General features: G+C 37.9%; 1 protein-coding gene across 2 annotated transcripts; it reads right to left on the bottom strand.

Annotated features, from left to right (window-relative positions):
- Positions 1-6,073: 6,073 nt before the first annotated feature.
- On the bottom strand, positions 6,074-17,456 carry LOC114474571 (T-box transcription factor TBX4-like). Of its 2 annotated transcripts, none has more exons than XM_028464974.1 (5): positions 17,310-17,456; positions 11,193-11,345; positions 11,022-11,110; positions 8,503-8,732; positions 6,074-6,876 (listed from the first exon to the last, which is right to left on the bottom strand). In XM_028464974.1, exons 1-5 carry the CDS (start codon positions 17,454-17,456, stop codon positions 6,296-6,298), a joined length of 1,200 nt encoding a protein of 399 aa, XP_028320775.1. In that variant the 3' UTR covers positions 6,074-6,295. The 2 variants fall into 2 exon arrangements, with proteins under 2 accessions (XP_028320775.1, XP_028320776.1); XM_028464975.1 differs by lacking the exon at positions 17,310-17,456 and adding an exon at positions 11,835-11,947.
- Positions 17,457-21,377: the final 3,921 nt, after the last annotated feature.

The following is a 21,377-nucleotide window of genomic DNA, read 5'->3' as shown; positions in this document are numbered from 1 at the left end:
GCCATTCTAAACACATTCTTTCAGGCACGACTGATGCAAATGTTGTTTTCTGTGGTGAAGATGATTTAAAAAACGCTATCTGCATTTATAAACTTCACTTGACGTCCATTCTCAGATGTTCTCAGTAGGATCATTCAGGATAAATGCAGGCTTGATGCAAGAAAACATTCTTTCTTCAGACTCAACATCGTCCTGTTGAAAACACACCGTCTGAGTCTGACGTCCAAAGTTCTGTGAGAGGGAAAAACTCTCCAGAAATCATCTACAGCAGGATCTTCTTACCATACCAGGAACATTAGAAGCCATCAGGATGGTGAAGGTTCAACTCTTCTCAGTCAGAAAATGAGACTTTTTTTTCAGTCCAAATGGGGACATTTGTGGCATGGGCGGAGCCAAGGTCTTTGATGATGGTTTAGTTCTTTAATCACATGCAGATGTCATCCAATGGTTGTCGGGCTGTAGACAGCCTCTACAGTGAGGACTTTAACTGGTGTCATGGGTTCCTGTTGGAGTCATGACATGGTGAACATCTGAGAGAAAGAGAAGATCCAAACATTCGACTCCAGTTGATGTTGAGCTTAAAGCTGCTGTGTTCAATAATAAACTGTGTCTGTATTTCATTCATGAGGATTAGCCCAGAGGAAAGTCACAAATGTTTTTCTATGTTTTATTGCACGTGTAAAATCTTTCCTAATGCTTTACCTAAATAAACAAAATATGCAGTTTATTATAGCTTCACTGTTTATCCCCACACATCTAAAGTTCGATTTAAGTTATTTCTGCGTAAAGTCACACAAGTGAGTGTTTTTCATGCTCCATTTATTTTGTTCAGTTGGTTGTTTAGGGTGACCATATTTTCATTTAAAAAGAGGACACTGGCCGACCTCAGCACACTCAAAGAGTACTCAATGTTTTCTTGAATTTACCTTGTAACGGCAAATATGATATAGTAGATGAATAAGTGTTGTTATTGTCCCTAAAGATGACATACTGTCTGTAAAGAGCAACTCATTAGCAGAGTTACGGTGTTTTAAACTAACGTGCTACCCGAGATGCGTTCAGGGTCCCTGGGAAAACCAGACAAACATCTTAATTTATAAAATATCCCAGAGTAAATCCAAACATATTCTTACCCCAAAGATGTTGGCTTCACGGACGGCGGAGAGAATACAGACATTGTGTCGCTCTGTTGTTGTGCGGTAAACGAGGGGCGTTCAAGGACTTTTTTTTCTCTTTTTGAATTATATTCAAGGCTTTAGCCCTGAATAACCTAGTAACACCATTGGTCTCTACTGATGCCAGTGTGACCAAAAAATACGTAACATTTCTGCTGTTTTCACCGACTGTAAGTTGTGCCAAAACAATAGAGAATGTTGATATTTATGTCTTTTCACACCTGATTTCAACCGAAACCGAGGCCTCGTTTACACAACAACATGTTCAAGTGAAAACGCAAAAGTTTTGTTGTGTTTTATCTGTGCGTTTTTAAAAACAGGCTTCAGAGTTCATTTGGCCTCATTTCATCTGATGGAGGTTTTGCTGAGTCATGAGTTTGTTGGTTTGATAAATGACAGAGGTTTTCACTCTGAGACCTGAGGATGTCCTAACATGTACACTGTATCTTTGGAATTTAACTGAACTTCTCCAACAAACTGTTGATTTATTTCAGCGTCACTGAGAACAGTCATTCTGACCAATCACAGAGCTGCACTCCTACTTAGAGCTACAGATATTTGGCTTCATTTCTGTCTTTTTCGCACAGACTGGTTGGACTGGGTTCAGACGCTGCAGGTGAATGAATGGTCAGGTGATGTGTTTGGATTAGAGTGAGAAAGACTCACAGATGGATGGTGAGAAGGTGAGTAGAGGCTGTTCTCTGGTGCACAAATAATTATAGGATGATATGTGTGTAAGACAGCCATCATCACGCATTAGCATTAAAAGACTTTGAATTGATTTTAGTTTATTTTTTCCTCAAATCCTGCTCTATGTTCTTTTAAAATGTTAAAAGGTGGAGAATCAACAGAGATATTTAGCCTCAGGGTTTTAATGCTGTAGGTTCCAAATGCATCTTGGGAAACTTGGAAGTATACATCAGTGGGAACGCTCATCATTCTAAACATCATATAGTAAATAGTAATGTATAGCACTGATTCTGTACCAAAATAAAGGTTCCAGAGAGTGGGGACCCTCCAAAATAAAGGTTCCAGAGAGTGGGGACCCTCCAAAATAAAGGTCCCAGAGAGCGTAGACCCCCACTGTAGCTGAAGGTGGTTGAACACAGACATGAACATTGAAGAACAGTCATGTGGAGACAGGACCATCTATAAGGGGGAATAAAGGAGAGATTTTTGGGGTCCATCCATAAAGTCAGTAAAATGATGGTCTATTGTTCTATGAATCTGTGATCAAATCTGTGGTAAAAGATAGTGAAAAAGGGCTTATTTGGATGAAAAGTGGCCAAAAAAATTAAACAAAAGACAGTATCAAAAGGAACTTGCAAAAATGGACAAAAAAAAATAACTAAAAAATGTATAAGAAAAATAATCTGAAAAGTGTCACAACTTTTTTAAAAGGGGCAAAAATGGGACAAAAGCATCACTGACTTAATAACAGCTTCTACATGATGTCACTAATAATAATATAGTGGACTGGTCTGGACAGAAGATGCCAGGGCAGAATTTTGGTCCCATTCCATATATTGTTCATATTTCTAGAGCGTGTGAGTCTAGAACCAATGCATACCTGTGACTAATCATTAGTGATGTGAACAGTCTATGTTCATAGCTCTATACTGATCACATTACAGGGAGCTGAGACATATGCTCAGTAGTTTACTGAAGACCCAAACATGTTCCAGACCCAAACACACACTGACTATTTAGAGGAGCTGACATGTCCACCAGATAGGATGTATAGCAGATCTATTTCTATATTCTGAGAGAGTGGGTGGAGCTTATTACTATACCATATTTACCTTTCTATGTGATGGAGTTACTGATATATTGGAAGATGAACATGGAAGAAAAATAAGAACGAGCAAAAATCCACACATCACCATCACTAAATTCACCATATTTAAAAAAATGTTCATGTTTCCATGTGGTGTAGTTTTAAATCTAAATGTTAAATCTAAATGTTAAGTGTTTGTTTGTGTCAATGAGTTTTTATTTTGGTACTTTTGGCAAATTTGTATATTAGCTAAATATCTAGTTTCACCCGAGACATTTAAATTTAACATTCAACATTTATATTTAGATTTAGTATTTAACATTTAGATTAAACATTGACATAATTTTGCTATAAACCACGGTTAGCTTACATTACATTAATTCAGGGGTATCAAAACTCATTTTGGTTCAGGGGTCAAATACGAAGCAGTTTGATCTCAAGTGGGCCACAGATTTTAAACTGGAAAACGAGTAATTTCAATATTATTTTGCCATAATTTGCACTTTTACGTATGTATAAAATACTAAATATGTAAGAAACCGACAATATCCAAGCAATAAGTGACAGATCAATTTCTATTTAATTAAGGAAGATGTAATGTATGGAGGAAAATTAAAGTATTTTGTAATAATTTAGTCTTTTTTCAGCAATTTAACATTAAAAATAACTGCAATCATGGAATATAAGCACAAGGCAAACTGTGAGCACCTTGAGTTTCATTTACACAATGATTCACGTCATGTTTTAGTTTCTTCTGTGGGACGAATTGGATGCTCCAAAGGACCGGATTTGGCCCCTGGGCCATGAGTTTGCTTTAATTAGTGCAGAAATGACTCGAATGAAACAATAGACTATAAATAAATGATAACAAATAAGGAGAGGCTTAAAAACTTTATTATGTGTGCAAAAATAGAAGTGTGTATTCAAACATGACAACAGGTTTACACAGAAGACGAAGCATCATCAGGCACCGCAACGATTCAGAAACTCCCTCCTGAGATGGTTTTTCTTTTTTTCAGCTTCTCAACACTTTAAAGCTGTTCTACGTCTGCAGTCGAGCACGGATTCTTTCCAGACACGTCACCGTTCACAGGGATTTGTTTGTGTGCAGCGTTCCTTCATCGGTATTTCACACAGCTTCCATCGGCTGCTGCTCTTTCATCTCTTTATAGTGTTGTTATAAAAACCAGAGTCTGTAGCCAAGGCTTGAAAACATCGTAATGCAGATGACTTTTACAAACGTTTACCCAAAGCCAAACGTTCAAACACTTGTTCCATGCACGTGGAAAAAGAAGAAATCCTTCATTATTGTGTGAAAGTACCTGATGAAACCAGGGTTGGGGTCAATTATAAATGTAATGGCATAATTTATAATTATCTACAATTATAATTCAATAAAAACTGTCAAATACAATTTCATTAACCCTCCCATTATCCTTGGGGTGAATTTGACCCTAAGATGTTTTAGCTGTGTGAAATATGTCAGTTAGTGAACCATGTGTGACCTTATATCAACACTGACATGATGGTGGCACTGCAGAATAGGTCAAAGGTTATATCATCACCACAACCAATAGGGTTCAACCTCTAGTGCTCATTAATGTTCCAGATAAATTAATTCTAATGGAAAAGTTTATCCTGATGGTGGCGCTAGAGAACATGTCAAGGTTTCATTATCAAGGGGTTATTTAAAGTGTCTGACACTAAAAGTTTGTCAACACGTTTCTGAAAATAATTTTCTGGAGGCAAATAGTGATATTTGAGGATAATAGGAGGGTTAAAACTGGGAACCATGTTACAGTTCTATGGCTTATGGTGCGTTCACACCAAACACGACTGCAGTCGCTTCAATCGCCGTGATGAGTCGCTTAAACATAGTGGTGCTTTTTGGTCCCTTCATCACTTCATCACTCCAGTGACATGACGACCAGAGAAGTGTGTGTGTGTGTGTGTGTGTGCGTGTGTGTGTGCGTGTGCGTGTGTGTGTGTGTGTGTGTGTGTGTGTGTGTGTGTGTGTGTGTGTGTGTGTGTGTGTGTGTGTGTGTTAGTGTGTGTGTGTGTGTGTGTGTGTGTGGAGCAGCTGATGACAGGGTAGAGAGAGGGCTGACCTCTTCTTCTCAGGCCGTATACCGTTTACAGCACGTATCATAGACAGCTCTGCTTTTATGGTTTAGATGATCAATTGACAGAGTTACTAAAGGATGTGTTCTTGCAGAATGTAGGCTTAATCAAGAAGGAAACCGCTTTCATTTTGCCCCGGTAAGTTGAGGAAGTGTACAGCTGTCACTTTAGTGGGTGGGAGGGGCTGCAGCCTCGGCTCTACAGACAGTGAATGATGGGGGAGTTGTCGCTTGAAGTCGCTTGAAAAGTTCAAATTTTTCAATTTCTAGCGACTCGGTGGCGCAAGACCTCGTCGCCAGAATTGCGTAAGTCGTGTCATTTGATGGGAGGTCGCTTGAGATCATGTCATTTACATTGATTTTGAATGTAATCTAGTCGCTTCAGTCGTGTTCGGTGTGAACTCACTTTTAATCAATGTAAATGACGCGACTTGACACGACGTGAGCTGAGAGCATTCGGACTCTGTAACTGAGTCGCACAATTTGAGCTGGAGCTGAGTACAATGATTGTAAAAATCGCACAGTGTCTGCCCACCTTTAAGCGATTCTAGCGACTCAATCATGTGATCTGAGTCACTGGAAGTCGCTCAAAGTTGAACATTTTGAACTTTTCAAGCGTCTTCAAGTGGCGCTGTGTCATAACATCCAATCAGCAACGAGAGAAGCAACGAGTTTCTCCCCACGGCACTCCCCCCGGTCGTCACAACTACGTTCAAGTGACTCATCACGGGCGATTTAAGCAACTATTGTTGCCGAAGTCACGTTCGGTGTGAACGCAGCTTTAAACATAGCTATGTCGTTAACAATTACAAACTATCTCACAACCTGTCAGGATCATTTTACCATTCAAAACATAAATAAATAAATCTAAGGCTATACCGACAGAAAAAAGGCTCAGATGCCAACGCAAAAAATATTAATACCAATATTTTAATTGATTAGGAAGCCTAACAAGGTAGATGATAATTCCAATTTTAATTGTAACTGGAAAAAATACCGTAATTGAGTTGTAATTGTAATTGGAAACTGTGATTGACCCCAACCCTGGATTAAACCAATCAAATGTGGTTATTTAGCTGTTTGTTGGTTGACTTTGACCACATGGGGTCACTTTAATATTCTGAAGTAATGTGAACACTAAGGTAACTTGGTCTGTTGTCTGCACACCAGACGTCTGTCTGCTTTAAGGTTGAATGGTTTCCCGCTCGTTGTGATAGGCTAGGCTAGTTGTCTATCCAATGACATGCTGAGTTACTCAGATCCACTTGGTACTGGTGTGTTGGGTAGCGTATGGAGGCGGAGCCCTGTATGGAGTAGGTGGAGCTTTGCTTTTTAAGGAACAGAGCTGATCTATCTCTGGATCCTTGGATAACTGATGAAGACGGGGAGCAGGAAGAGGACGGAATGCCGGGCAGACCCCGCTGGAAGTCGGCCGACGCCTGTGACATCACTGAAGGTGGGGGGTGGGGGTGGGCTACACCCGGGGCCACCGTGGTGGTGTCACTGTAGTGAGAGGTGAAGGTCTGGTAGGGTACGTCTACGTTGTAGCGAGGGTACGGCTGCATGCTAGCCCACATGTTGCAGCTGCTCAGGTTCTCAGCGTCTATGGGCCCAGGCCCAGGCTCCGCCTCCATACTGTTAAACATGCATGGCTCCTGGGAGCCCAGAGCTTCTGTGCAGTAGGGGTGGGACAGGATGGGGGAGTCGAAGGAGGATGCTGCTCTGAAATAGTGCTCGTCTGAGACGGTAGGCGGAGCCTCCAGGTAGGGCCGCTTACATCCCAGCTCCAGGTGCCGCGCTGCGTCTGGAAACAAACGGAACAGAGTGGGTTTACATTTCCGTTGCTCACAAACACTCCTTCTGTTGTTGTTAGTTGTGTATATTAATCAAACAAGACCCCTCAGAGAGCCAAAGCTAATGTCAGTTATCTGGATCAATGATCCTGATCATGGTACAGGATCATTCACACTTTAAAGGCTTTGAACAAATCTATACGCCCATTAATAACCCATACAGTAGGTCACAATGTATGAACACCACCATTTTGTAGAAAAATCACCATGAAAGCCGCAATTCGCATCTGATGCGGATAAAACTAAGGCTGTTTCCTCTATGGTTTAGTCCCAGACTGGGTCTGAATGGTTTAGTGGTGGACCTGGTCTGAATGGTTTAATGGTGGACTGGGTCTGAATGGTTTAGTGGTGGACCTGGTCTGAATGGTTTAATGGTGGACTGGGTCTGAATGGTTTAGTGGTGGACCTGGTCTGAATGGTTTAATGGTGGACTGGGTCTGAATGGTTTAGTTCCAGACTGGGTCTGAATGGTTTAGTTCCAGACTGGGTCTGAATGGTTTAGTTCCAGACTGGGTCTGAATGGTTTAATGGTGGACCTGGTCTGAATGGGTGGAGAACAGCTGATCATTTGATCTCCTTGGTTTGTCTGGGTTTGTGTTCAGAGAACAACTTCTGATCCATGAGCTAACCAGTTACTGTAACTATTTACTGTAACCAGTTACTGGAGCAGAGAACCAGAAACCTGAAGTAGAGGTTTTCATCTAAGGGTCAAAGCCAATGCTGTAGATTCTCACAAACTTCTTCCTTCTCCATTTGTTCTTTACCAACATTCAACAATGGAGCAGCAACAAGTTGTCTTGCTTTTCCTGGTTTTAAAACCCTGGTTTGGGTCCATACCTGTTCTCCTGGTCACCCACAATACTGTGCTCTCTATGTAATTGCAGATACTATCAACAAAAACAACTGCTCTAGAATTTTCCCGTTTGATCCGCTCTAGACTTGGTTTGTGTTCACACCAACCAAACGAGGAGGACTATCAGACCAAATGAATCCTAGAGTGTTTTAACCGTTCTAGGATCTGTTGGTGTAAAAACATCCTCATTGGGGTAAATGAGGAACCAACTTGACATAACTACAAACCCAGATATGAATCTTAGAAATTTTGCCAATGATTAGAAATAGGGATTTTTAGATTTTTGAAAATAATCCAGAATCAGTATATTGATCTTGATAAATATCCGCTCAATATGTTGATGTAAACCTGCTAACAGACGAACAAACAAACAAATAAATGCCAGTGAAATATTACTTCCTTGGCGGAGGTGATGTTTGTTGATTATTATTATTGTTTTTTTTGGCATTGAAGTGGTTTATAAAAGTAGATAATACATTGTAACAGATATTCTGAAAGAACACTTTAAAGTACATGGCAAATTGTAAGATTTTAAACTTAAAAACACGTTCTAGCCGTATTTGCTTCTTCATTGAAACAATAATACACCAACATTGACAAAGCTGCCGAATGAACCAACAACTCTGTCTGAAGCTCATGTGACACCTAAAGGAGTCTAAAGCTTTTTTACACTGCACAGATGTTTGTAAGGATTGATTCATATTTTCTAATAAAAGAAACAGACCTCTGTGTTTGAAGCAGTGATACAGAAGGCTGGGCTCTCTGCTTTGCTGGTAGCGACTGCTCATGGGCTCCTGAGAGTCTGAGTTTGATAAAGAAACCCCCGTCTCGTACTGATAGGAGGACAACACCTGAGGGTGTCCTGTCAGAGCTCCTAGCTTCCCCGCTAGGTGACCGTGGGACGAAATGAGCCTCTGTCGGACCATGTTTTTGGAAATGACTGGATATTCTTTCCTGTTCAGAAAAAAAACATGGGATAGTCATTAAAAATATATATATATCTCAAAAACTCACTACAGTATAAACCAGAATTCAGCCAATTAATGTTCACCTGTTATGTTCCTAAAGCTTATAAATATTACTTATTCAATCTATGCTTTGCTTTGTTTTATATTTTAGTAAATAAAGTAAACAAACTAAAGTCTGTATCATATTACTGAGCCTGATGATACTGGCATGAGCTGACACTGGAGGATTTGAACCTCTCACGACTTATTGCTACACTTTCACTGTGGAACCCTGATATACATTCTCTCTTCATGATGGATGGGCAGTGGTAACGTGAGACTGGCAGTGACTGGGCTTCAGGGACTGGAGTCTGCATCTTGTTGTGGGGAAGGTTTGGCACAGCTGCAAGGATTTCACTTTCACTCACGTTTCAGCCATCCAACATGGAAGAAGAGGAGGAGGTCAACATAAGGTCAGGACCACTAGATACTGGGAATGAAAGCATGATGGATGGATGGATGGATGGATGGGTGGGTAGGTGGGTGGGTGGGTGGGTGGATGGATGGTTTAGTAGAGGGATGGATCGATGGATATATGGATGGGTGGATGGTTGGATGGATGGTAGGATAGATAGATGAATGATGGATATATGGATGGGTAAATGGTTGGATGGATGGTTGGGTGGATGGATTAGTAGATAGATGTATGGGTGGATGGGTGGATGGAATAGTAGATGGATGGATGATGGATATATGGACAGTTGGATGGATGGTTGTGTGGATTTATGGATGATGATGGATGGATGGATAGATGGATAATGGATATATGGATATATGGATGGGTAAATGGTTGGATGGATGTTTGGGTGGATGGATTAGTAGATAGGTGTATGGGTGGATGAATGGATGGATGATGGATGGATATATGGATGGGTGGATGGTTGGATGTATGATTGGGTTGATGGATTATTAGATAGATTGATGGATGGATGGAAGGAAGGATGCATGAGGAGATGGATGGGTTTGAATGGGTGGATGGATGGAAGGAAGGATGCATGAGGAGATGGATGGGTTTGAATGGGTGGATGAATGGATGGTTGGATTAGTAGATAGTTGATGGTTGGATGGATGGATGCATTAGTAGATGAATGAATGAGTAGATGGATGATGAATGGATGGATGAGTAGATGGATGCATTAGTAGATGATGGATGGATGGATGCATTAGTACAGTAGATGATGGATGGATGATGCATTCGGAGATGGATGCGTTAATAGATGATGGATGGATGGATGCATTAGTAGATGGATGGATGGATGGATGTATGGATGAGTAGATGGATGATAGATGGATGCATTAATAGATGATAGATGGATGGATGCATTAGTAGATGGATGCGTTAATAGATGATGGATGGATGCATTAGTAGATGGATGAATGGATGGATGCATTAGTAGATGGATGGATGGATGGATGGATGGATGGATGCATTAGTAGATGGATGAATGGATGGATGCATTAGTAGATGGATGGATGGATGGATGAGTAGATGGATGATAGATGGATGCATTAATAGATGATAGATCGATGGATGAGTAGATGGATGATAGATGGATGCATTAGCAGATGGATGGATGCATTAGTAGATGGATGGATGATGGATGAGTAGATGGATGAGTAGATGGATGATAGATGGATGCATTAGTAGATGGATGCATTAGTAGATGGATTTTTTGATAGATGGATGGATGGATCCATTTGTAGATGATGATGGATGCATTAACAGATGGATGATGCATTAGTGCATGAATGCATTAGTAGATAGATGGATGCATGAGGAGATGGATGGATGGGATGGGTGGATGAGTATATGGATGGATAGATGGATAAATGGATGGATGGATGGATGGATGGATGAATGTATAAATGGATGGATGAATGTATAAATGGATGGATGGACTGCAATCCATGCCAACCTCAGATACTGAGCGTTATTGCTAACATTTGCTGGCAGTTTTTATTTTTATTATAAAATAACAAACATTATTATATTGTATATTTTATTATGTTGATGTAATTTGCAGTTTATTTATTATGTATGTATTATCAGTGAATGGTTCCTGACTCTAAGCATCAATCGTTGTCTTTTATTTTTTATGAAAGAAAAAAAAACAAAACCTCATGAACTTCTTGGATTTGAGAAATGTTTTTGAAAGTGAACAGAGGTTAGCTTTGTGAATGACTCATTGATTTTATGCTAGCTTTGGATTGAAGAGTTCCAGCTTTTTAAGTGTACCCTTGAAGTCTTGACACTCGTAGATCTTCTCCTTCACTGCCTCGGAAACCTTTGGCAAAAGGATTGTTCTCGATCTTTAGCTGAGTGATCTGAGGAAAGGCCATGTTTCATTCTTAGTGACGTTATTAGATGACATGATAAAGAAAAGCAGCCATGCACAGATGGATGTACCTTGTGGTTTTGATAGGAGGTTACTGAAATGAAAGCCGTCTCATGGAAGACATGGGTACAGTACGCAGTATTCTTGGATCCAAAGGCGTTGTTTTCATCAGCTTTAACTATGTGAAGCCTGGGCTGGTACTTGTGCATAGAGTTCAGGATGATCTAGAACATCAAATAAAACACATTTCATCTCAAAGTCAGCTCGTACAGCTGGAGAAAACAGAAAACAACTGTAAGTTTAAATGAGTTGAACCAAGTTAGTTTATTATTACACCACCAAATTCATCTAGAACTTGTCTTCTCTGTTGGTTACTGATCATTCAGTGCTAAACTTTTCCAAATCGTGCTTTCTTCTCTTCACGTAGATTTGTTCGTGTCTGTTCTGCTTCAGGTGGTGTGTTTAAAATGACTTTTTATCCCATCTAGTTTTAGCATTGCAGAGGTCACAAATATCTGCCCTCGGTCGGCAGAAGAAGCACTTGATGCCTTCATGTAGGATAAAATCATTGACAAAGAGCCAGTATCCTCCAAGAACCACCACACATTCCTCCAGGTGAAAAGTGGAGATCATCAGAGCAGTAAAAAAATGAAAAATGGTAAAGCTTGAGGACCAGGAAAGTAATGAAATAAAACATATGTGGTGATACGCACCTATTCAAGTTGATGGCAACACTCTAAGAAAGAAGAAGAAGAAGAAGCTCCAGGATCAGACTCAATTCAACCAGAAGTCCTTAAAATGAGACGCAGAACTTTGAAGAACCAACCAATGGTCCATAACTGATACCATCAAACAGAGAAAATGGTGTTGGATTGGACACATCCTCAGAAGAAGAAGAAGAAGAAGAAGAAGAAGAAGAAGAAGAAGAAGAAGAAGAAGAAGAAGAAGAAGAAGAAGAAGAAGAAGAAGAAGAAGAAGAAGAAGAAGAAGAAGAAGTAGTAGTAGTAGTAGTTATGGTCGGTGTTAGGGATGAGCAGGTGCAGCCTTACCATGAAGGTAAAGGTAGGCTTACCTGGGGCCCCCACCCAGCTGCCCCCTCCCTAACTAGCAATGACCCTGGACATCCGTTCTTTGTAAATTATAATTGTGTGTATTTCTCAACAGAAAATAAAGGAAAAACAACAACAAAAAACATCAGAATGTCTAAATCCTATTATCTGCCCTAACCCTGACCCAGTAGCTACAGGTTCAACAATGTCTGATAGAAGAATGGTTCCACTTTTTAAAATGTGGTGCACAGCGAGCACCAGCTCATTGACCCCAAGGGTAAAATGTCTTCATATTTTAGGATAAAAGGAGGGTTAAAGGAAGTAAACTTTTATTAACTGTTACAAAGCAATTATGCAAAATCCATAATTTGTCTTTCCTAAAAGCTAACTAGTGACTAGCAGTAGCCCAAAACTATAGTTCTATCAGTTAGCTTAGCAATTAGCACCCTGTCCCTGATGGTTTTTACTCTAAAAGATGTTGATGGCGATCAATAACTCAGAATGTGTGTGCTACCAGTGCAGTGGGGGCAGATGTTGAGCACATGTGGGCTTTGGGTCTCTGGGTGGCCACGGGTCTCTTTACAAACATCACTTCTCTCAGTGTAGCTAGTGTTGAGCTTAGTGAAGCATTAAGTGTCAGAGCAGGGTCATCGTTAGTCCAGCTCTGTCAGGCCTGATCAATGTCACGCTGTGCATCTGGGCTGCTCTGCTGGTTCAGAGACCCTCCCAGGAGTGGTCTCCTCCAGGGGCTCCAGGAGACGAGCAAAGGTTGAAGAGAGCAGGAGCTGAACACAAAAAGATCTGCTGCTGGTGCAAGCTTCACCACAGGAACCCTACTGGCCTTTGTCTGCTCCTGTAGCGTGCTGTTTGTGTGTCGGTGATACCGAAAACCCAGCAGCCAATGCCTGATGGAGGCTGAATGAGAGGAACATCTACTATTGTCTTTAATCTTTAGCAGTTAAGAAAGATGCAGATGTGGAGGTCATTTCAGGTTGGAGTTTATCCAGCAAACTCATGGAATTCGTATGGATTGGACCAGTGGTTTTCAAACCATCCACCCCCAAAATAAAGGTCCCAGAGAGCGGGGACCCTCCAAAATAAAGGTCCCAGAGAGTGGGGACCCCCACTGTAGCTGAAGGTGGTTGAACACAGACATGAACATTGAAGAACAGTCATGTGGAGACAGGACCATCTATAAGGGGGAATAAAGGGGAGAGATTTTTGGGGTCCATCCATAAAGTCAGTAAAATGATGGCCATTGTTCTATGAATCTGTGATAACCACATTTATTTATTCATATGAATAATATCCACTGTTATCCAGGAACGTTTATTATTATGATTATAATCATCTTAAAGATGGAAATCCTGGTTTTAATCACTAATAAAATGGTTCAAAGTGACCAAAAATGGTGGAAAAGGAGGTGAAATGGGATTTTAAAAACCACAGAAATTGGTTTTCCATAAACTAAATTTAACAGTGACAAAGCACAGCAATGACTTCTCCTCTGGTTCTCCTGTTTCTTATGTTGTGGTCTGTGCATCAGTATTATAGGTATCCTTGGAACTCGTGAAATGAGGAAGGTTCTGCGCTGTTTGGAGTGCAAAAAAAGTCCTCAGAAAGTCCTACATTCAAAATCATGCCAGCTTTCCAAAATTACCTACCCTACCTTTAATGCACAATAATAATCTTTTTCTTTTACTAGAGCTAAATGACATTAGCTCCGGTATGTAGCCTGTGTTGCTAACGCTATTAAACAAAGAATCATTTAGTCGGGGTGGGATAATATACTGAGTCTGCGATACAGGATACAATTGTGGATTGGAAACACTGCTCATAGCATGTTAGAGCTAGCACTGTCCAAGTGTCCGTGCTAGCCGCAACATGTTTAGCATTGAGGTGCTAGCTGCTACATGTTTAGCATTGAGGTGCTAGCTACTACATGTTTAGCAGTGAGATGCTAGCTACTACATGTTTAGCATTGAGGTGCTAGCTGCTACATGTTTAGCTTTGAGGTGCTAGCTGAGGCTAGCACAGAAATTGGTTTTCCATAAACTAAATTTAACAGTAACAAAGCACAGCAACGACGTCTCCTCTGGTTCTCCTGTTCCTTGTGTTGTGGTCTGTGCATCAGCATTATGTGTTTACCAGGAACGTGTGTAATGACAAAGCTACTTAAAATTAATGCATCAACTGGGCTTCATGACTTGTTATTTATAAGAAATTTAATATTTTTTTATTGACTGTGATCAAATATTTGGTTGTCATTGATGCAGAAATTGTGCTGCAAGTTTTTTAAAAGTGTTTTATTTTCATGTATTTTTAAAAGTATTTTAATTTGGAAAATATTTGGGCTTCGTCATACATACCGATCCATATATGGTCATTCTCATAGCAAATCTTGCACAATTAATTAATGTATTTTCCACAAAGCCATCTGTATAAATAAACGGTTCATCAAAATGTACAATTGTTTTTTGGTTTTTAAATAATAACTATAAAATCTAAGCATAGCTACATTTATGAACTCTAAAACTAAAAAAATAGCTTCCATTCAATGCTGTTTAAGGTACAGTATGCAATATGTTTCATCTGGAATGACTCCAAAAACTCATTTAGGGACCCAGAAAACTCAGCTATGATGTGATACATTACGTTTAATCTGATTGGTCGGGTTTGATGTGATACATTACGTTTAATCTGATTGGTCGGGTTTGATGTGATACATTACGTTTAATCTGATTGGTCGGGTTTGATGTGATGCATTACGTTTAATCTGATTGGTCGGGTTTGATGTGATGCATTACGTTTAATCTGATTGGTCGGCTATGATGTGATGCATTACATTTAATCTGATTGGTTGGGATTGATGTGATGCATTACGTTTAATCTGATTGGTCGGCTATGATGTGATGCATTACGTTTAATCTGATTGGTCGGGTTTGATGTGATGCATTACGTTTAATCTGATTGGTCGGGTTTGATGTGATGCATTACGTTTAATCTGATTGGTCGGGATTGATGTGATGCATTACGTTTAATCTGATTGGTCGGGTTTGATGTGATGCATTACGTTTAATCTGATTGGTCGGGTTTGATGTGATACATTACGTTTAATCTGATTGGTCGGCTATGATGTGATGCATTACGTTTAATCTGATTGGTCGGGTTTGATGTGATGCATTACGTTTAATCTGATTGGTTGGGATTGATGTGATACATTACGTTTAATCTGATTGGTCGGGTTTGATGTGATGCATTACGTTTAATCTGATTGGTCGGCTATGATGTGATGCATTACGTTTAATCTGATTGCTCGGGTTTGATGTGATGCATTACGTTTAATCTGATTGGTCGGGTTTGATGTGATGCATTACGTTTAATCTGATTGGTCGGGTTTGATGTGATGCATTACGTTTAATCTGATTGGTCGGCTATGATGTGATGCATTATGTTTAATCTGATTGGTCGGGTTTGATGTGATGCATTACGTTTAATCTGATTGGTTGGGATTGATGTGATACATTACGTTTAATCTGATTGGTCGGGTTTGATGTGATACATTACGTTTAATCTGATTGGTCGGGTTTGATGTGATACATTACGTTTAATCTGATTGGTTGGGATTGATGTGATACATTACGTTTAATCTGATTGGTCGGCTATGATGTGATGCATTACGTTTAATCTGATTAGTCGGGTTTGATGTGATGCATTACGTTTAATCTGATTGGTCGGCTATGATGTGATGCATTACGTTTAATCTGATTGGTCGGCTATGATGTGATGCATTACGTTTAATCTGATTGGTCGGGTTTGATGTGATGCATTACGTTTAATCTGATTGGTCGGGTTTGATGTGATGCATTACGTTTAATCTGATTGGTCGGCTATGATGTGATGCATTACGTTTAATCTGATTAGTCGGGTTTGATGTGATGCATTACGTTTAATCTGATTGGTCGGCTATGATGTGATGCATTATGTTTAATCTGATTGGTCGGGTTTGATGTGATGCATTACGTTTAATCTGATTGGTCGGGATTGATGTGATGCATTACGTTTAATCTGATTGGTCGGGTTTGATGTGATGCATTACGTTTAATCTGATTGGTCGGGTTTGATGTGATGCATTACGTTTAATCTGATTGGTCGGGTTTGATGTGATGCATTACGTTATCTGATTGGTCGGGTTTTGATGTGATGCATTACGTTTAATCTGATTGGTCGGGTTTGATGTGATGCATTACGTTTAATCTGATTGGTCGGGTTTGATGTGATGCATTACGTTTAATCTGATTGGTCGGGTTTGATGTGATGCATTACGTTTAATCTGATTGGTCGGGTTTGATGTGATGCATTACGTTTAATCTGATTGTCGGGTTTGATGTGAGCCTTACGTTTAATCTGATTGGTCGGGTTTGATGTGATGCATTACGTTTAATCTGATTGGTTGGCTATGATGTGATGCATTACGTTTAATCTGATTGGTCGGGTTTGATGTGATGCATTACGTTTAATCTGATTGGTCGGCTATGATGTGATGCATTTGATTCTTGTTTGGTCATTTCATTTTTTGTATTTTCACAATGTCTGTTGATCATTTTAAAACAAAACGGCTATAATTGACTTAGTAATGGTTGGGTGTAGAAACGTAATGAATTATTTTAATTCTTTTAAAACACTAAAAAGTAAAATGACTGATTAAGCCCATAAAAGTATTTTAATTACAGTAACGTGAGTACTTGTGATCAGTTACTTACTACACCATTAAAATGAGTGTAAATCTGTTTTTCTCGTGCTGCCTATGTTGACTACCCTATAACCTCCTGGTTAGGTGTTTGTTGGCCCCTGGACTGAGACTCCCTCTGCCCTCATTACTCGCCCTCATCACTTGAAAGAAACCAAGTGAAAGTGACAGGCGGCCCCAGCACGGATAGAGAAGGTTATGAACCTAATGAGTCTGATCCTTGATGGAATCACTTCAGACAAGTCATCCCGCATTCCCCCTCTTTTATCAAATATACAGTTTTTACCTGTTATAACAACACCATGGTCGTGTATTAACAAACCAACAGTTGCTTTATGGACACATTTCCTTTTTGCTTAAATACGTAAAGAGCAGATTAAAGTACTCACATGACCAAAAGGGTCCAGATGATTATTGGTTAGCTTTAGCTTCTGAAATGATACCAGCTGTCTCATCCAATGGGCTCCTGTAGCAGGAGAGTCAGGGTGGACGTATAGCCTGCCTGGCATCGCTGGCTCCGCCTTCCCCGCCACCATCCTACGCACACAGTTTAATACTATTTTAAGTAAATTAGAAAAATACACACTAACACACACACGCACGCACGCACACGCACACGCACACACGCACACACACACACGATTAATTTACTTGCACAACTGGCGGCCCCCATAGTAAATACATAAATCAATTCCTAAAACACACAAAACTGTGATAGAATTACACAAAATGACAACAAAAATATACATAAATGACACCAAAATAAAGACAAATACAACAAAACACACAAAATGACAACGCAAAACAATAATAGACAAAACTACTATAAATACATAAGATGACTAAATAAATATACAAAAATACAACAAACAACAGCAAAAAACATAAAATGACTCCTGAAATATACATAAATGACACAAAAATAAAGGAAAATTAAAAAAATGCACAAATTGACTTAAAAAACACACAGAATTACAATAGAATTACACAAAATTACAACAAGATTAACCAAAATGACTCAAAAAAAACCCACAAGATAACAAAATACACATGAATGACACTAAAAAAATCAACGAAACACACAAAATGACTCCAAAAACACTCAAAAATAAAAACACAAATACACAAAACTACTCTATAAACACATGCGACAATTAAGGAAAATATATAAAAATAACAAACAACAAAAACCAAAATAACTCATAGAGAATTACTCTATAAACACATAATATGACTAAAAATATTTACAAAAATACAGCAAACAACAACAAAACACATAAAATGACTCCAAAAAACATAGAAAATGAGCAAAAATGAGCAAAAATGAGCAAAACTAGTCAAAAAACACAAACTCTTTGTAGCTTCCTATGGGTAAGGCTGTGATTTGTCATTATTCTAATGCATGTTGATCATGTGACCCTCAGATCAGATACAATCACATGTTTTACTGATAAAAGTTGCTCATCTCTGAGCTCACACGTTCCTTAAAAGCTGAAATCATCAGTCGATCAGGTAGTGTAAAGCGCAGTATGGGTTTTAGATTTTGGGTGAAACAAAGAGAACCCTGCACCTCTAAAAGGAGCTTCTGGTTTCTCTCAGAGCCTCTCTGCTTGATCCCCAACACATCATAACTAAATACATTAGTGGGAGGTGCCAGTGAAGAAGACCAGAACGCACTGACTGCAGCAGGGCATGTCATGTGACAGCGTCACACACTCACTGATGTTTTTCTGTCTTTTTCACAAATTCTCCCTCTTTTTTTCCTCCTGATGGGAACATATGAACTGGTACCGTAGTGTTTGTAAGGCTGGTAAACAGTCACCACATCATCAAACACATTCATTCACAGTCAGGGGTGGACTGGCCATCTGGTATAGCGAGCATCGAAGGAGGCCGGTCCACTCCACTACGTGTTTTAGTTTGTTTTAACGAGCAAGTGGAGGCGGACATTGTAACTGGTGGCCAAAAATGGTCCAAAAGTGGCAAAAACGTGGCAAGAAAAGGGTGAGAAGTGACTAAAATGGGCCAAAAGAAATCAAGAGTGGCCAAAAATAGGCAATTAAAGAGGAACCGTGTGGCAAAATGTGACAAACAACAGAGAAAAATGGCAAAATGTGGCAAACAATAGAGAAAAAGTGCAAAATGTGGCAAACAACAGAGAAAAATGACAAAATGTGAAACAAAAGAGGCAAAATGTAGGGAAAAAGGAAACAAGTGGTGATCATTGGGCAAAAGGTAGCTTATTTGGATAAAAGTGGCCAAAAAATGAAAGAAAGTGCAAAAATTTGTAAAAGTGTCAAAAAGAACTTGTAAAAATGGACAAAAATTGAAGAAAAATATATTTAATGGCAAACAGTAGCTTAAGTCTGAAAAAAGTTTTGAAAAAGGATAAAAAAGTTTAGCCTTTTTAATGTTTTAAAATAAAACAAAATGAGTCACATGTTGAGAATCACTGATTTATTAACAGCTTCTACATGGTGTCACTGATAATGTAGTAATAATGTAGTGATAATATAGTGATAATGTAGTAATAATTTAGTGATAATATAGTGATAATGTAGTAAAAATGTAGTGATAATGTAGTGAAAATATAGTGATGATGTAATAATAATATAGTGATAATGTAGTGAAAATATAGTAACAATGGAATAATAATATAGTGATAATGTAGTGAAAATATAGTGATAATGTAATAATAATATAGTGATAATGTAGTGAAATTATAGTGATAATGTAGTGAAAATATAGTGATAATGTAATAATAATATAGTGATAATGTAGTGAAAATATAGTAACAATGGAATAATAATATAGTGATAATGTAATGAAATTATAGTGATAATGTAGTGAAAATATAGTGATAATGTAATAATAATATAGTGATAATGTAGTGAAAAAATAGTGATAAAAAAGTGATAACAGTGATAATATAGTGATAACATAGTGATAATGTAGTAATAATATAGTGACAATATAGTGACAATATAGTGATAATATAGTGATATAGTAGTGATATGGTAGTAATTATATAGTCATTATATTGTGATAATATAGTGATAACATAGTGATAATATAGTGATGACATAGTGAAATTATAGTTAAATTATAGTGATAATATAGTGATAACATAGTGATAACATGGTGATATTATAGTGATATAGTAGTGATAAAATAGTGATAATATAGTGATGATATAGTGATAATGTAGTAATAATATAGTGATATAGTAGTGATATAGTAGTAATTAAAAAGTTATAATATATTGAAATTATAGTGATAACATAGTGATAATATAGTGATAATATAGTGACAATGTAGTGACAATATAGTGATAATATAGTGATATAGTAGTGATATAGTAGTAATTACATAGTGATAATATAGTGACAATGTAGTGACAATATAGTGATATAGTAGTGATATAGTAGTGATATAGTAGTGATATAGTAGTAATAACATAGTGATAATATATTGAAATTATAGTGATAATATAGTGATAATGTAGTGATAATATAGTGATAATATAGTGATAAAAAAGTGATAACATAGTGATAATACAGTGATATAGTAGTAATTATATAGTTATAATACATTGAAATTATAGTGATAACATAGTGATAATATAGTGACAATATAGTGATAATATAGTGATAATATAGTGATAATATAGTGACAATGTAGTGACAATATAGTGATAATGTAGTGATAATATAGTGATAACATAGGGATAATATAGTGACAATGTAGTGACAATATAGTCATAATGTAGTGATAATATAGTGATATAGTAGTGATATAGTAGTAATTACATAGTGATAATATATTGAAATTATAGTGATAATGTAGTGATAACATAGTGATAATGTAGTGATAACATAGTGATAATATAGTGATAACATAGTGATAATATAGTGATACTATAGTGATAATATAGTGACAATGTAGTGACAACGTAGTGACAATGTAGTGATAATATAGTGATAATATAGTGATAAAATAGTGATAACAGTGATAATGTAGTGATAAAGTAGTGATAATATAGTGATATAAAGTGACAATGTAGTGATAAAATAGTGATTATATAGTGATAATATAATAAAAATATAGTGATAGCATAGTGATAATTTAGTAATAATTGTAGTGATAATGTAGTGAAAATATAATGACAATGTAGTGATAACATTGTCATAATATTGTAATAATATAGTGATATAGTAGTCATTATATAGTGATTATATAGTGATAATATAGTGAAATTATAGTGATATTATAGTGATAATACAGTGACAATGTAGTGATAAAAGTGATAATATAGTGATACTATAGTGATAGAGTAGTGATTATACAGTGATAATATAGTGGCAATGTAGTGATAAAACAGTGATAATGTAGTGATAATATAGTGATAATGTAGTGATATTATAGTGATAATGTAGTGATATTATAGTGATAATATA

The sequence above is a fragment of the Gouania willdenowi genome, chromosome 13 (genome assembly GCF_900634775.1).
Source record: "Gouania willdenowi chromosome 13, fGouWil2.1, whole genome shotgun sequence".
NCBI classification, from domain to species: Eukaryota; Metazoa; Chordata; class Actinopteri; order Blenniiformes; family Gobiesocidae; genus Gouania; species Gouania willdenowi.
Note: the sequence above shows the minus strand (reverse complement) of the source record. Positions and strands in the feature narration are given on the sequence as shown.

Excerpts from the sequence above, each read along its gene's own strand:
- LOC114474571 (XM_028464974.1), bottom strand. The coding sequence starts at position 17,456 with ATGGTGGCGGGGAAGGCGGAGCCAGCGATGCCAGGCAGGCTATACGTC. Across the intron at positions 11,346-17,309 it reads ATCTGGACCCTTTTGGTCAT|ATCATCCTGAACTCTATGCA; the intron begins GTGAGTACTTTA and ends TTGATGTTCTAG. Across the intron at positions 11,111-11,192 it reads CCTCCTATCAAAACCACAAG|ATCACTCAGCTAAAGATCGA; the intron begins GTACATCCATCT and ends GCCTTTCCTCAG.